Source organism: Protopterus annectens, chromosome 13.part0 (genome assembly GCF_019279795.1).
Source record: "Protopterus annectens isolate FY-2018-M chromosome 13.part0, PAN1.0, whole genome shotgun sequence".
Lineage (NCBI taxonomy): Eukaryota > Metazoa > Chordata > Ceratodontiformes > Protopteridae > Protopterus > Protopterus annectens.
In genome coordinates, this window is record NC_056747.1 from 669,838,163 (window position 1) to 669,854,314 (window position 16,152).

The 16,152-nt window shown below is 45.4% G+C and overlaps 1 protein-coding gene across 1 annotated transcript in view; it reads right to left on the reverse strand.

The window, feature by feature from the left end:
- Nucleotides 1-16,152, reverse strand: part of PRPF8 (pre-mRNA processing factor 8) — a 2,252,227-nt gene that overhangs the window by 2,122,714 nt on the left and 113,361 nt on the right. Inside the window, exon 7 of the mRNA XM_044054875.1 lies at nt 6,484-6,589. Coding sequence (XP_043910810.1) covers nt 6,484-6,589 — 106 coding nt within the window. The remainder of the gene's footprint in view (nt 1-6,483; nt 6,590-16,152) is intronic.

Below are 16,152 nucleotides of genomic sequence, written 5' to 3' on the forward strand. Positions count from 1 at the left end.
CTGTTGCAGTCATGACTGTAGGGTTCTCCCTTGCCGGCAGGCAGTTCTCGGTCGGCCAGAATCCCAAAGTCTGGGTCCGGTGTCGGCTGTTCAGCCATGCTCCCAAGACGTCAGAGCGCCAGGAGTACAAAGCTGACAGCCAACGCCATGTTCTCCAGTTTTTCTTGCCCCAGATGTTAGAAGTTCCAAAATGAGTAAGGTCCCATACCCTTTGCAAATACACCTCAGAAAAGGGTGGAAAAAGGAACCACACAAAAGAAAAAATAAAAGGGGACAGGAGGGAGGGAAACCCAGACTGCAACAGTGAAGACACTCGAACATCTACATTTATGGTAAGTGTACACAACTGTACTATGTTCATCGTGTTTCACTGTTGCAGTCATAACTGTAGGGTAGAATCCCAAAGCAGAAAGAAAGGGAGGTGGTCAAAGTAGAGGGGGCGGCTATAAGGCCCTGCAAGACTGCAGAAGCAAAGCCTGCCCTAGACTTAGAGTAGAGAGGTAGATTGTAGTGCTTGGAAAAAGTATGCACTGAACTCCAAGTTGCAGCTTCCAAATTGTCCTTGGTAGGAACTCCCCTAAGGAAGGCAGCTGAAGTGGCAGCAGCTCTAGTAGAGTGAGTCCTTATACTCCCTGGGATTTGCTTTCCATGGTGTGAATAGCAAAATCTGATTCCATGAGCAATCCATTTAGAAATGGTCCGTTTTGAAATGGCTTTACCTTGGGAACTTGAAGCATAAGAAACAAACAATTGCTCTGATTTCCTGATGTCTTTGGTTCTGTCCAGGTAAAAATGCAGTTGTCTGTGTACGTCCAAGGAATGTAAGATCCTTTCCCCTTTAATTTGAGGAGTGGGGAAAAAAGTTGGCAAGTGAATAGTTTGATTTAAAGCCACTTTGGAAACCACCTTAGGCATGAAAGAAGGATTAGTCCTTAAAGACACCCTGTCTTGATGAAAAATAATATAAGGTTCTACAGCCATAAGAGCTTGCAACTCTGAAACTCTCTTGGCAGAGGTCAGAGCTAACAGGATGTCTGTCTTCCAAGATAAAAACGTGATGTCAGATGTGGCTGCAGGCTCAAAAGGAGGTAAGGTGAGCTTTTCCAAAACGTAGCTGAGATCCCAAGCAGGAATGGGAGGAGATCTAGGGGGCCTTAAGTTCTTAGCTCCTCTGAGAAACTGTCTCATGAGCTGGTGGGAAAAGATTGGAGGGTCTGTATTATAATGAACAGAAAAAGCAGAGGCATGAATCTTTATGGAAGAGAGAGAGAGACCCTTATGTAAGAGGTCTGTAAGGTAAAGTAAAATCTGAGGAATGTTAGGAATAAGAGGATCAGAAACCTGAGCCTGCATCCAGAACAAAATCTTTTCCATTTTCCTGCACAAGATTTTCTAGTGCTAGGACATCTGGCTTCTAAAATGACATCCATAACCAGCTTGGGTAGGAGAGAATGATTTAAAGACCCTGGATTAACCAGGCCGCCAGGCAGAGAGTTTTGACATGGGAGTGTAGAACCTGACCCTGGTGTTGGGACAGAAGGTTCGGAGTCTGTGGTAAAACCCAAGGGGGCTCCAGACAAAGGTTTTTCAGTGTTGGGTACCAAAACTGTCGAGGCCAATTTGGGGCCAGCAAGATTATCATCTTGGGCTTGTCCTGTTTGATCTTTAATAATACTCGTGGAAGAAGAGGAAGAGGCGGAAAAGCATATCCCGAGAGGTTTCTCCAACTGAATGATAGTGCATCCACTTTCCAAGCTTGTTCGTGGAAAGTCCTGGTGCAAAATATCTGTAGTTGATGATTGAGGCGGGATGCAAAGAGGTCTATGTGAGGACATCCCCAGACTGCAGTAATCATCTTGAATATTTCGGTGTCCAGCATCCATTCTTGTGGGTCCGAAAGGTTTCTGCTCAGACTGTCTGCCAGGAAGTTTTGCCTCCCTGGTAGAAACTGTGCTTGAAGATCCAGATTGTAAGCTAGAGCTGTGTTCCAAAGATCCATGGCTAGTCTGCAAAGGGGATAGGAATGAGATCCCCCTTGCTTGTTTATGTACCACATAACTGTGGTGCTGTCTGTCCGTATCAGTAGTTGTCCTGGTTGTAGAAGATTCCTGAAGGCCAACAGAGCTTTCTGAATGGCTAACATCTCCTTTAAATTGATATGCAGGTGCTTCTGATCCTTTGTCCAAAGGCCCTGCAGACAGTTGCCCTGAACATGGGCTCCCCATGCATAATCTGAGGCGTCCGTGGTCAGTATCCAAGAGGCAGGAGGCAGACAGAAGGGTTTTCCTTTGTTTAGAGTGCATGCCTTGGACCACCAAAGGAATTCCTTTTGAAGACAAGGCAGGACGGAGATCAGTATGTCTAAATTGTGGCAATGCTGAGCCCAAACACTTTTTAGGTACCACTGTATTTTCCTCATATGAAGTCTTGCATATGGTATGAGAAGGATGCAGGAGGCCATGTAACACAAAGCCTGCAGGAATCTCCTTGCAGATAGCGGAGTTAAAGTTGCCAAGGTTCTGAAAGTTGAGGCCAGCTGTAATTGTTTTTCGTATGTCAGAAATGCCATCTGAGTTGTTGTGTTTAGAGAAACGCCCAGAAAAATCATCTGTTGTGAGGGTGTCAAATTTGACTTTTTTATGTTTACAGTGAATCCCAGGAACTTGAGAAGATTCTGAACAAACTCTAGATGCTGGAGTAAGACATCCTTGCTGTCTCTGCCTGAATAAGACAGTCGTCCAGATAAGGGTAAATTTGAATTCCCTTGAGTCTGCAATAAGCTACTACTGGAGCCAGGCATTTGGTAAAAACCCTGGGCGAAGTAGACAATCCAAAGGGCAGCACAGAGAATTGATAGTGCCTCGATCCGGCCTTGAACCCGAGGTATTTTCTGCGTTCCTGCCTGATGGGAATGTGTAAATATGCCTCCTTTAAATCAAAAGTCACCATCCATGCATTTCTGGTCAGCATTGGAAGTAGCTGCTGTAGAGTAAGCATCTTGAATTTTGGTATCTCTAGAAAAGTGTTCAAGGCTGACCGGTCCAGAATGGGTCTCCATGAGTTTTGCTTCCTGGGGACTAGAAAGAGCCTTGAGTAAAAACCTTGTCCCATTTCTGAAAGTGGAACTAGTTCTGTGGCTTTCATAGCCAAGAGAGCTTCCACCTGGTTTAAGGCCTCTGACCATTGATGTTTTGGAAGATCTGGCCATCCGCTTGGCCTTGGTAGGGTATGAAAATGGAATTTGTAACCTCTTGAAACTACATCCAGAATCCACCTGTCTTGGGTTATAGGAGTCCAATTTACGTGAAAGAGAAAGTTTTCCTCCAAGAATGGCTTCCAGGCAAGAAGTTCCTGCAGCCCAACAGAGGGGGTCATTGAGTCTGTTTCCTATGAGTTTGCGACCGGTCCTCTCCTCCCCTAGGGGTGGAAGCAGTCCACTGTCTTGGTCTATAAGAGGCTTGCGTTTGAGGCCTTCCTTGGGAGCACCTGTATCTACCCCTCTGAGGCCTGTCTGAATTGGGAAAGGACCAATTTTTTGCAAGCCAATTCCTACTAACTCTGGGTGGCTGTACTTGTAAGAAATCTTTAACTGTTTGCATGGATTTTGCCTTGTCCTCCATCTTTTTAATCACCTCTTCAGCTTTAGATCCAAACAAAACATTATGCTGAACAGGAGCATCCAGTAATTTAGCTTTTACCTGATCTGGCAAATTTTGTTCCTTTAACCAAGCATGCCTTCTAATTACTGTGCCAGAGGCAGCAGCCCTACAAGAAGCCTCCAAGGCATCAAATCCACAGTGTAAACAATGCATGCCACTGAACAAGTTGGGAAGCATGAAGTCATGTAACTCCTTATCTGCACAGGCGGAAATGGAAGATAGCTTCTGTTTTAGAACAGACAGGAGAAATTGCTGGTATTTCAGCATATGAAACAGTTTAAAGCCCTAATAGGTAAAGTAGCAGAAGTATACACTTTTTTGCCCTATCTTTCTAAAGATCTGGAATCCTTTTCAGTGGAAATGGGTTTTTTAGCAGAAGCGGCCTTTACGCCCTTAGGACCCTGAGAAATGGTTTCAGGGTCAGCAGTAGGGTTCTTGTATAAAAACTGGTGGGACTCAGGAACCCTATAGTATCTGTCCGGCTTAACAGGAGCAGGAGGAAAAGAATCAGGAGTTAAGTTGGCCTCCGAAAAAGCATCATCCACAATATCTAAAATAGGAGGAATAGCCAGGGGTCTATGTTGGGGAAGAAGAAGAAAATCCCTTAGTCTTTTCTTAGATTCTGAATACTCCTGTCCTTCCCAGTGGAAATGTTCCCTCATTTCATGCAAAGTTTCCCCAAAAGAGAAATCCTCAGGGGGAGAAGCAGAAGGAATGGATTCCTCAGCATCAGAATCCTCATAAGGAGGGAAAAAATATTCCTGGTCAGAAGAAGAAACTGAAGAAACAGAAGCCTGATCAGAGGAGTCATAATAAACTTCCTGCCTTGGCCTTTTATCAGGAGGGGGATGTGAACCCCTAATCATAGTGAGCAAGTCCTCCGCCATCTTAAGTAACTGTTTGAGACTTGGGAGCCGGATCATAAGAGGCCTGGGCTGCAGTCTGATTTGGAAGGAGTCTTTGCCTTTATTAGAAGTTGAGCAGGCCTGAAAACCCCTTCGGAAGCCGGTACACCTGCACAGCGGCTCTGGACCCATCCGAAGGGGCATTGTTCGAAGGTCCTGCAACAGAAATATTCAAAGGCCTAGTTGGCTCCTCGTGGGAGTCTGTTTCGGCTATCGGTTCCGAAATGGCTGATGACAGGGGCTGCAAAAGCGCCTCACTGACGACGGCCGAACCTGAAGCTGGCTCTGCTTGTGCGATATAGTCTGATTTGGACCTCAGAGGCCTGTCTTTGTCCTTGCATCGTTTGTGAACTCTGGTAGCCGGAACAGTATCCAACGACATTTTGTAATTAAAACGCCTACCGAAGTAATGAAATGCAAAATCGTACCTTCGTTTAACAGTACGTTGATTGAATCTAGCACAAAACCGACAACTAGCTATGTCGTGGTCAGGGCCCAAGCAAGGAATACAGTAAGAATGAAAATCCTTATGAGGTATTTGCTTCCCACATGAAATACAATTATTAACTTTTTCTGACATCGGACTTGAGCAAGAAAAAAAGTTTCCCCAACGGGGTACTTAGCTTTGAGTAGGAGAAGAATATCTTTGGATTGAAGTTTGTTTAGAAAAAATTGTCAGGAGTCAGCCGACCGGCACTTGTGAACTGCTATCACCGCACGGCAAGAAAGACTGGAGAACATGGCGTCGGCAGTCAGCTTTGTACTCCTGACGCTCTGGCTGAACAGCCGACGCCGGACTCAGACTTTGGGATTCTGACCGACCGAGGACTGCCTGCTGGCAAGGGAGAACCCTACAGTCATGACTGCAACAGTGAAACACGATGAACATATAGGTTTCCTCTTTTCTTTTAAGAGGGTCTGGGGACATCTGTCTAGAAACCGAAGATGGTAAGGGCTCAGACGGTTCCTCAAAAAACACAGCGCCCCCCCCCCCCCCCCGGAATAGCTTCTGTGGATGTGCTCTCGCCTAAGCATAGCGTGGCATCCTTAGAGGTACCCACGACCTCTGGAGTGGTGGATCCTGGTCCAGATCCAGAAACCAGGCCTATGTCAGCCACAGGTTGGGAATCGGCCAGAAGAGGCTCAGCAGTAGACCAAGGCAGTAAGATCTGGGCCTTCTTTTTGGGCGGTTCTGTGGAGATGTCTGTGGAACCCTCCATCCATATTGTAAGCTGCTTCAGATATTGTTTTTCAAGATAAAGATTAAGTGCATGCAAGTGACTATGTAATGTTTTAGGTATGAATGCCTGGCAAATCGGGCAGGCCTTATGGTCGTGCGACCATTCCAAACAGAAGGCACTTATAGTGGGCGTCCTTATGAGGGATTTGGCGGCCGTACTGACACTTACCCTTTCTGGATGACATGAACAAGTAATATTAAATATTTAGAAGGACTGAAAAGGTCCCCAATGGGGTACTTATCTGATAAAACAAATTCAACGCCAGCAGTAGCAGACACACCCAGCGCATGACTGGTGGCTGAAAAGTTCTAAGGGCTGGTGCGTGCTGACGTCACCTTTATGGCCCATGAAATCTCACCCATGTCAGACGTCTCATGCACTGCAGAGGGACTGAAAGCTTTTGGATACTGGCCGTACTTACACGAGACTTGAGAGTAAACCCATATATACAGAACACTACAACATGGGAATAGAAGGACATCATAATGATCCATAAATAACTAAATACCAAGTACATGTTCTGTGAAAGAAAGTGCAAAATGACATGCATCAGCACAAAACTGAAAATAGCTTTCATTCAGTATTAACCAAATAAACATGCAACCGAACTTAAAGAATAAAAAGTCATCCCTGACGGGATCCCATTACAACTCTACTTTTTTTGTATGATGTGCTTACCTTAACAGAGTGCCTGTGTGAAATGGGATTGATCAAAGGATCAAAGTAGAAAGCAGGCAGATCCGGATCTTCTGTCTTAATAAACACCACATTAGGGGTGTGATACCTACAACAAGACAAAGCAATTACCTAACAGACCAAACAAAGGTTGATCAAAACCACAAAAATGGTGTTTATAAGCAATATAAACAAAACTAACTTTAACATATTGTATACCTGCACACAGTGAACACACTGGTATGATAGGGTCAGCAGTACTGATCATCCAAGCATGCTTAACAGTAAAGTAAGAGTACATCCAATCAAGGTCATCATGGAATTTCTCAATGGAAAAAAAACAAAACTAGAATGTGAGCTGCACTCCTACAGAAAGTACAGTTTTGTACCTACCATAAATGTAGATGTTAGAGTGTTCACCCTGCTGCAGTCATCACACTTGGGTTATCCTGCCGTCAGGCAGTCCCGCAGTCGGCCTGAGTTCCAAAGTCTTGGTCCAGTGTCACTTCTTCCCTGACGTCAGTGTGCCGGGGTATATAAGAAGCATCCGATGCCATTTTCTTCAGTTTTTCTTGCCCCAGATGTTAGGTGCCCCCAATAGGTAGGCAAAATATATATATATATAGCTATATAAAAATAAAACAATACTTTCAGGCACAAGCAAATACACCACAGAGGTTGTATAGGATAGAGTGGTATAGATAAGTCCAGCTAGTTCAGAGGGGATGGAGGGAGGGTAGCCTGGACTGCAGCAAGATGAACACTCGAACATCTACATTTATGGTAGGTACAAAACTGTACTATGTTCATTGTGTTACCCTGCTGCAGTCATCACACTTGGGTTGAATCCCAAAGCTAAGGATGGGTGGTGGAGTTAAACAAGGTTAGAAGAAGCTAGCAGGCCCTGCAAAACTGCAGTGGCAAAACCAGCTCTAGTCTTAGAATATAGAGGTAAGTGATAGTGTTTGGTGAAGGTGTGCACTGAACTCCAAGTTGCAGCTTCCAGAATATCCTTGGTTGGCACCCCCCTGAGAAAGGCTGCTGATGTAGCTGTAGCCCTGGTAGAATGGTACCTAATGTTAGCAGGTACCGGTTTCCCATGATGCGTGTAGCAGAAACGTATGCAATGTCCTATCCATTTTGAAATTGTCTGTTTTGAGATGGCTTTTCCTTGTGATTCTGCGGCATAGGCTACAAAGAGCTGGTCAGGTTTTCTGAAAGCCTTAGTTTTATCCAAGTAGTAACGTAATTTCCTGTGAATGTCCAAAGAGTGCAGGAGTCTTTCTCCTTTGTTCTGGGGATTTGGGAAAAAGGTGGGCAAATGAATGGTTTGGTTTAGGGCCACACTGGATACCACCTTTGGCATAAAGGAAGGGTTAGTTCATAGAGCGACTCTGTCTTGATGAAAAATGAGGAAAGGCTCCACTGCCATTAGTGCCTGTAGCTCTGAGACTCTTCTAGCTGAAGTTATTGCTAGTAGCAGGGCAGTTTTCCATGAAAGAAATTTTAAATCAGCTGAAAAAGCTGGTTCAAAGGGCGGCAGTGTAAGCTTTTCCAGAACAAAGTTGAGATCCCAAGTATGTGCTGGTGCTCTCCTTGGCGGTCTTATGTTCTTAGCCCATTCTGAGGTACTGTCTTAGTAGTGGATGTGAAAATAAAGGAGGATCTGTGTTGTAATGAGCTGAAATTGCTGAGGCGTGGATCTTAATAGATGAAAGTCCTTTGTGCAACATCCCAGTTAAATATTGTAGAATCTGAGGAATGTTTGGATCAAGGGGATTTTGGCCTTTAGCCTGGTTCCAGGCGCAAAATCTTTTCCATTTGTCTGAATAGGTTTTCCTGGTGCTGGGCCTCCTGGCCTCCAGAATGACCTCCATAACAGCTTTGGATAGAGGTGTTGGCTGGTTGTTTAGGTAATTTGCCATGCAGCCAGGTTTAAAGTCTTGAGCTGGCTGTGTAGAATCTGACTGTCTAGCTGGGTGAGCAGGTGAGGAATTTGTGGTAAACCCATGGTGGGCCGTGGGCCATGTTCCTTAGAATTGGATACCAGTGCTGGCATGGCCAGCCTGGTGCAATGAGTATCATTTGTGGCCTCTCTAATCTGACTTTCAGCAGTACCTTTGCTAGAAGAGGCAGTGGAGGAAATGCATACACTGTTAATGTTTTCCAACTGAATGAGAGGGCGTCCTCTTTCCAAGCTTGTGGATGGAATGTCCTTGTGCAAAATTTTTGAAGTTGGTAGTTTTGGGGGTTGGCAAACAGATCTATGTCTGGGCGTCCCCATTTTTGAGTTATTGCAAATACTTGTGGATCTAGTTTCCACGTGTGGGGATCCAAGATGTTTCTGCTCAGGTCGTCTGCCAATGTGTTGTTCTTTCCTGGCAGGAATTGTGCTTGTAATTGAACCTGGTAAGACAGTGCTGTGTTCCACAAGGTCTTTGCTTACCTGCATAGAGAATAGGAATGTGTGCCCCCTTGCTTATGTACCACATTTACTGTGGTATTGTCCGTCTTTATTATTAGTTGTCCTGGGTGTAAGAGGTTCTGTACTGCTAGCATTTCTTTTTGATTGATATGCAGATGCCTTTGATCTGTAGTCCATTTGCCCTGAATGCACTGTCCTGCCATGTGTGCTCCCCAGGCATAATCCGATGCATCCGTTGTCAGTTTGCCTGGCTGTGGGTAAGGTAAAAGGCTGACCCTTGTCGAGGTGACATGCCTGTGCCCACCATAGAAACTCCTGTTGAAGGCAGGGAATGAGTGGTATCATTGTTTCCAAGCTGTGGCTGTGCTGTGTCCATACGCTTTTCAGGTACCACTGTAATTTCCTCATATGCAGTTTTGCAATTGGTATTAGTAGTATGCAAGATGCCATGAATCCCATGGCCTGCAGAATTTTTCTTGCAGGGAGTTGGGTCTTTGTTGCCATTATTTTGAAGTACTGAGTCAGCTGTTGTTGCTTGTCTGGCGTGAGATAAGCCATCCGGGCCGTTGTATTCAAGCTGGCACCCAGGAATATTATGTTTTGTGAGGGCACTAGTTTTGATTTCTTTTCGTTTACTGTGTACCCTAGGCAACTTAGAAGGTGTTTGACAAATGCCAGATACTTTAATAGAATGTCCTTGCTTTCTGCTTGAATAAGGCAGTCGTCTACATATGGGTATATTTGAATTCCTCTTTGTCTGCAGTATGCAATTACTGGTGCCGTGCATTTTGTGAAGACCCTGGGCGCAGTAGATAAGCCAAAGGGCAGTGCAGAGAATTAATAATGGGTTGAACCTGCAATGAAGCGGAGGTATCTTCTGCAATTTTGTCTGATAGGGACATGCAGGTATGCCTCCTTGACATCCAGCATTACTAGCCAAGCATTCTTGCCCAACATGGGAAGACGCTGCTGTAGTGTTAGCATCTTGAATTTTGGTACTTGTAGATAGGTGTTCAGAATTGAAAGATCCAGATCCAGAATGGGTCTCCATGCTTTGTCTTTTCTTGGGACTAGAAAGAGTCTTGAGTAAAATCCTTGTCCTTGCTCCTGTGTAGGTACCTGTTGAATGGCTCTCATGTCCATGAGAGCTGTAATTTGCTTTTGTGCCTCTGCCCTTTGATTTGGTGGCAGGTTTGGCATTCCTTTTATCCTTGGCAAGGTATGAAAGTGGAATCTGTATCCTTGTGAGACAATGTTTAGGACCCATTTGTCTTTTGTGATGATGTGCCAGTTGTCTGCAAAAAGTGCTAATTTTCCTCCCAAGGGAGCTGCCAAGTGAGATATGCTTGGTAGTTTGAGGACTGAGTCATTGTGTTTGTCTTCTGCTAGCTTGGGGCCTGTCTTCTCCTCCTTTCTGGGTAGCAGTACCCCACTGGCGAGGTTTGTAAGGGCCTTGTGACTGACCTCTGCCCCTTGGGCGTCTGTATTTGCCCCTCTGTGATCTGTCAGAAGCTGGAAAGGACCAGTTTTTTGTTGGCCAATTTCTGCTGAAACGAGAGGGTTGTACCTGCAAAAAATCCTTGACCGTCTGCATAGACTTTGCCTTATCCTCCATTTTTTTAAAAACTCTTCTGCTTTGACAACAAATAAAACATCCTGCTGTAAAGGTGCATCCGATAACTTTGCTTTAACATGATCAGGAAGGGTTTGTTCTTTTAACCAAGCATGTCTACATATGACAGACCCAGTAACAGCTGCTCTACAGGAAGCTTCCAATGAATCAAATCCACATTGTAAAGTATGTTTGCCCACCTGTTCAGCTGCATGCAACAGATCCTGCATTTCCTTGAATTCAGACTGTTCAGAATGTGTGCTCATTTTTTGTTTTAATTGAGACATTAGGAATTGCTGATATTTCATCATGTGAAACGGACAATTTAAAGCACTCATAGCTAGAGTAGCTGAGGTGTATATCTTCTTTCCCCATCTATCTAGGGCTCTGGAATCCCTTTCGGAGGGCACAGGATTTTTAGCCATAGAAGCTTTAGCCCCTTTGGGACCCTGGGAAATTATTTCTGTGTCAGCCACAGGGCTTTTATAACGGAATTTGTGTGAGTCAGGTACTCTGTAGTACCTGTCTGGTTTGGCTTGAGCAGGAGGTAGAGAGTCTGGACTTAGACTAGACTCCAAGTAAACATCATCCCCAATGTCTAAAACTGGAGGGATAGCAAGTGGTATGTGCTGGGGTAGTAAAAGGAACTCTCGGAGCCTTTTCTTAGAATCAGAGTAGTCCTGGCCTTCCCAGTGGAAATGTTCCCTCATGGTATGTAAAGTTTCCCCAAAAGAGTAGTCTTCAGGGGGAAATGCTGAGGGAATAGAGTCTTCAGCATCAGAGTCTTCATAAGGTGGAAAAGTGTAATCCTGTTCCTCAGAACAATCTGAAGAAATTGAAACCTGGTCAGAGGAAGCATAATCCTCCTCTTGTCTTGGTCTTTTATCAGGAGGGGGATAGGAACTCCTGATTAGGGTAAATCAAATCTTCAGCCATCTTAAGCATCTGTTTCTTAGGCATGTGGCCTTGAACTGCAGACTGATGTTCGGTCTTTTTTGGAGTTTTAAGCTTAGCATAAGATTTAATGGTGAGTGCAGTCGGTCTGAAGACACCTTCTGCAACTGAAGGTGTTTCTACTGCACCGGGATCTCCTTCTGCTCCGGTGTCGGAAGGGCCTAATGAAGATGGCTGCGATGGCCTAGTACACTCCTCTTGAGAATCCGCAGCTGTCTGGGGTTCCAATTCTGCGGTCGTCAGGGGCTGCGTAGGTGCCTCACTGAAAACCGGAGAACCGGCGACAGGCCCAGCAGAGGCCTCTGAGTCTGGTTTGTTCCTAGGCTGCTGTCCATATCCTTGCATTTTTTATGCATGCCGGTAGTCGGCTGCTACGACGGCATGATATAATTAAATTTCCTACCAAAGCAATGTCGTGCAAAGTCAAAACAGTGTTTGATAGTTCATTTATTAAACCTAGCACAAAACAGACAACCTGTGATGTCGTGGTCTGGGCCTAGGCAAGGAATACAATAAGAATGGAAGTCCTTATGAGGTATTTGCTTCCCACAAGAAATGCAATTAATTTTTTCTGACATCTGACTGAGGCAAGAAAAGGTTCCCCAATGGGGTACTTAGCTTTATTGAAGACTTTGGACTGAAATTCGATTCGAAAATCTCAGGTGTTGGCCGACCGCCACTTGCGAACTGCTTCTGCTTCGGGCACCGCACGGCAAGAAAGATTGAAGAAAATGGCATTGGATACCTCTAATATACCCCTGGCGCACTGACGTCAGGGAAGAAGTGACAGAAACCAACGCCGGACCAAGACTTTGGAACTCAGGCCGACTGCGGGACCGTCTGACGGCAGGAAAACATAAGTGTGATGACTGCAGCAGGGTAACAAAATGAACATGTGAGGTTCTTCTGTCCTGGGAAGAGGGAGGCAGTCCTACCCACTGCAATGCTGGCAGCTACTGGAAAGAGCGGACAACAGTACACTCAATGGGCTGAAAACACGCACCAAACACTTCTCTTTGTGGCCTTCAATGTGTATGCAGGAGTATCAATACTGGAAAAAGCACTGCAGACTCCTGAAACAAGTAAGCATACATGGCAGATGCCAGAAACAGGGTTATTAGCTCATGTTCCAAAAGAAAAACCGTGAGGTCATGGAAAGGCTGACAGCCAACAGGGAGAAAAAAAAAATTAGTTGAAAAAAAGTTGTGTTTTACCACAGCGCTCCATCAATGTTGTTCATCTTCTTTCATTCATCACTGATGGGTTTGGTTCCAAGCCCTCGGAACAGAGTCTGCCTATTACCAAGCTCGCGCCAGCCAAAAAAACTCTTGAGCCAAGTCTCTACCCAGAATCCCCTTCTCACTATTACCTCAGATCACGTTTGCTATGAAAGGAAGTAAAGCAGAGGCCACTTCTACGCAAGTACCCTAGTGCACCACTTAGACCCAAAGCATCCCCAGGAACCTTTGGAGGTGGGAGGGAGGATGGGAAGTGATGAACGAAAGAAGATGAACAACACAGATGGTACGTTATGGTAAGACAGAACTTCTTTATCCGATGTGCTTAATCTTTTTTCCATTCATCAATGATGGGATAGAATCCCAAGCTACCTTGGAGGTCCATGGGTGGCCCTTATGGAAGAACATTCCTGAGCACCACTGAGCCAACGGCAGCTCCCCCCCTCCTCAGAGAACAGTTCCAATTTGTAATGACTGATAAAGGTATGAGGCTTAGCCCAAGTAGCTGCTGCAGATGTCATCCATGGATGCTACAGAAGTTGCCATAAATCTAGTGGAGTGGACTTCAAAGTTTGTCATGGATTCATTATGGAGGGAATAGGTGACACGTATTTAGTCTCCTAACCATCTTGATAATGTAACCTTGGAAACAGCTTCTCCCATTTTGGGTCCTGAAAATTAGATGAAAAGCTGTTCAATTTATGGACAGGTTTGGTCTTGTCTAGGTAAAATCTTAACTGTCTATGTATGTCTAAAGTGTGAAGGCAATACTCTCCTCTACTGACAAAATTTGGAAAAAAACACTAGTAGGTCAATGGACTGGTTAATAGAGAATTCAGAAACAACTTTGGGAAGAAAGGATGGGTTCATTTGAAGTGACACACTGTCTTTATGAAAGACCAGGTAGGGCCTCTTGACACACAATGCTTGCAGCTCTGAACCTCTTCTGGCAGAGGTAAAGACTAAGACTACCAGGAACAAAGATTTCCAAGACAAAAACTTTAGGTCACACTTAGCAGCAGGCTCAAAGGGCTTTTGAGTCAAGGACTGGAGGACTAAAGTGAGGTTCCATGGCTACACGGGTTGTCTGAGAGGAGGCCTGAGATAAGAGGTCCCTTTGAGGAAAGCCTTGCAGAGGCGGAGAGAGATAAGAGGAGTGCCATCTATACCGCTATGGAAATTGGAAAGTGCTGCTAGATGCACTCCTACTGTAGAGGCAGAGGCTCAGTTATCAAAACACTTGGCCAAGTATTGAAGCACTGCAGTAATGGAGCCAAATACGGGTCTAGCATGTTATCCTTGGAGCAAATGGAGAACCTTTTCCATTTATCCTGATATAGTCTTCTGGTGGATGGTTTGTGAGAGGCCAGAAGGTCTCAAAACAGGTGATGAGAGATTAGCTTGCCTGGCGACTAGCAGAAGTGGAGAAACCAAGCTGTCAGCTTGAGTGTGGACAGGTTTGGCTGACAACCCCTGGGGATGAGTGATTAGATCTGGCAGAGGGTCCAGAATCCACGGCGAGTATACTACGTGAAGCCGAAGAAAGGTTAACCAAACTTGTCAAAGCGAGAATGGAGCTATGAGGATCACCTTGCATCTCAACCCAAGAGCTTTCTTTAGAAATTGTGGGATCAGAGGAATGGGGGAATAGGCTTAGAGAAGTCCCGTGGGCCAATCGTGGATCACAGCGTTCCTCGGTGACTTCCCCCTCCGAGGGAAGTTGAGTGAAGTAGCTGCTGCAATTGGTGTTTGATGGGGAAGTGAAAAGATCTCAGCAAGGCTGGCCCCAGTGGCTGAAGATTAGAGACACCACCTTGGGATTGAGGGACCACTCATGGGGCATGAGGATGCATCTGCTCAGTTTGTCTGCAATCACGTTGGAGCTCCTTGGGATATGCATTGTCATCAGAAAGAGGTTGGATGCTATCGTCCACTGCCAAATTCTCATGGCTTCTCGACATAGGGGGTAGGACTTGGTTCCTCCTTGCTTGCTGATGTACCAGACCACTGACAATATTGTCTGATTTAATTGCAATTGTCCTGGAGGGGAGAGCGGAATGGAATGCCTGCAACACTAACAGCAAGGCTCTCGGTTCCATAACACTGATTTGAAGGTGGGCCTCTGAGGTGGACCATGTGCCTTGGACAGTCTTTCCCTGGAAATTGCCCCCCCAACTGATCAGGGAAGCATCCGTGGTCACACTGGCTGTGGGCTGGGAGGGTTGAAATGGGCGGCTCTAAAGATAGACATCTGGCCTCATCCACCAAAGTAGGTCCTGCTTGCAGGAGTTGGTTATTCGAATATTGTAATCCAGGGGATGATAGTTTGGGAACCACTGACACAGAAGGAGCCACTGCAGAATTTGTATACGTAGCTTTGCTAGAGGCACTATTGGAATTGATGCAGCCATAAAACCTAGGGCTTGAAGAACTTCCCTTGAAGAGGCTGATGTTTGAGAAAGAATCATTCAGATTTGAAGCCTCAATTGGAGTCTGTGGAGAGGGAATGATACCAGACAGGACCGAGTATTAAACACTGCTCCAATGAACTCTATTTGTTGTGTAGGGATAAGATTTAATTTCTCCCAATCCATCGTTATTCCCAACAATTTTGCCAGAGAGAGAGTATGTTGTAGTGCAGTTAGCAGAAAATGCTTGATGTGGGCAGAAAATGCTTGATGTGGGCAGTAAGGAGCTAGTCGTCTAGATATGGAAACACCCTGAATCCTTTCAGTCTCAAGTGAGCTGTTACCACTGCCATGCATTTCGTGAACACTCCAGGGGCTATAAAGAGACCGAACAGCAGGGCAAAGAATTGGTAATGACAGACTCCTAGCCGGAAGCTAAGCAGACTCCTGGAGTGGTTGTCCATCTTGATGTTACAATACGTATCTCGGAGATCTATAGAGCACATCCAATCATTTTCTCTTAAAAAGGGAAGGATGGACTAAACCGTGACCATCCGCAATTTGGTGAGTGAGATGGACTTGTTTAAGCTGCTGAGATCCAGACTGCGTCTCCAGCCCAGTGTCTTTTTTTAGCACCAAAAAGAATCTAGAGTAAAATCCGGATCCGCGCTGGTCTGATTGGACTGGTTGGAGGACACTTTTATTTTTTGATTCAGCTTTATAATCTATGAAGCTGCTTCTTCCCTTTGACTGGGTGGAATGTTTGGAAGTTTTATTGGAAATTTTGGCTGACAAGAAAGGCGAATGGTGTAACCTCTGGTGCTAACATTCTGCATCCAACGATCGGTGGAGACAGATTGCCAGGCAGCTTGGTGCAGAGAGAAACGACCCCCGCCCGTTTCCAGAGGTAAGCAATTGGGCTGCCCCCTCAGGAGGGCTGATAAGGCTAAGTGCCCAGAGAAGGAGTCCCTGGAGCCTTGGTTGCAAAGACCCCCTCTGCTTCTAGTTAGAAGTTGCCCAGTTCCCATGGAAAAC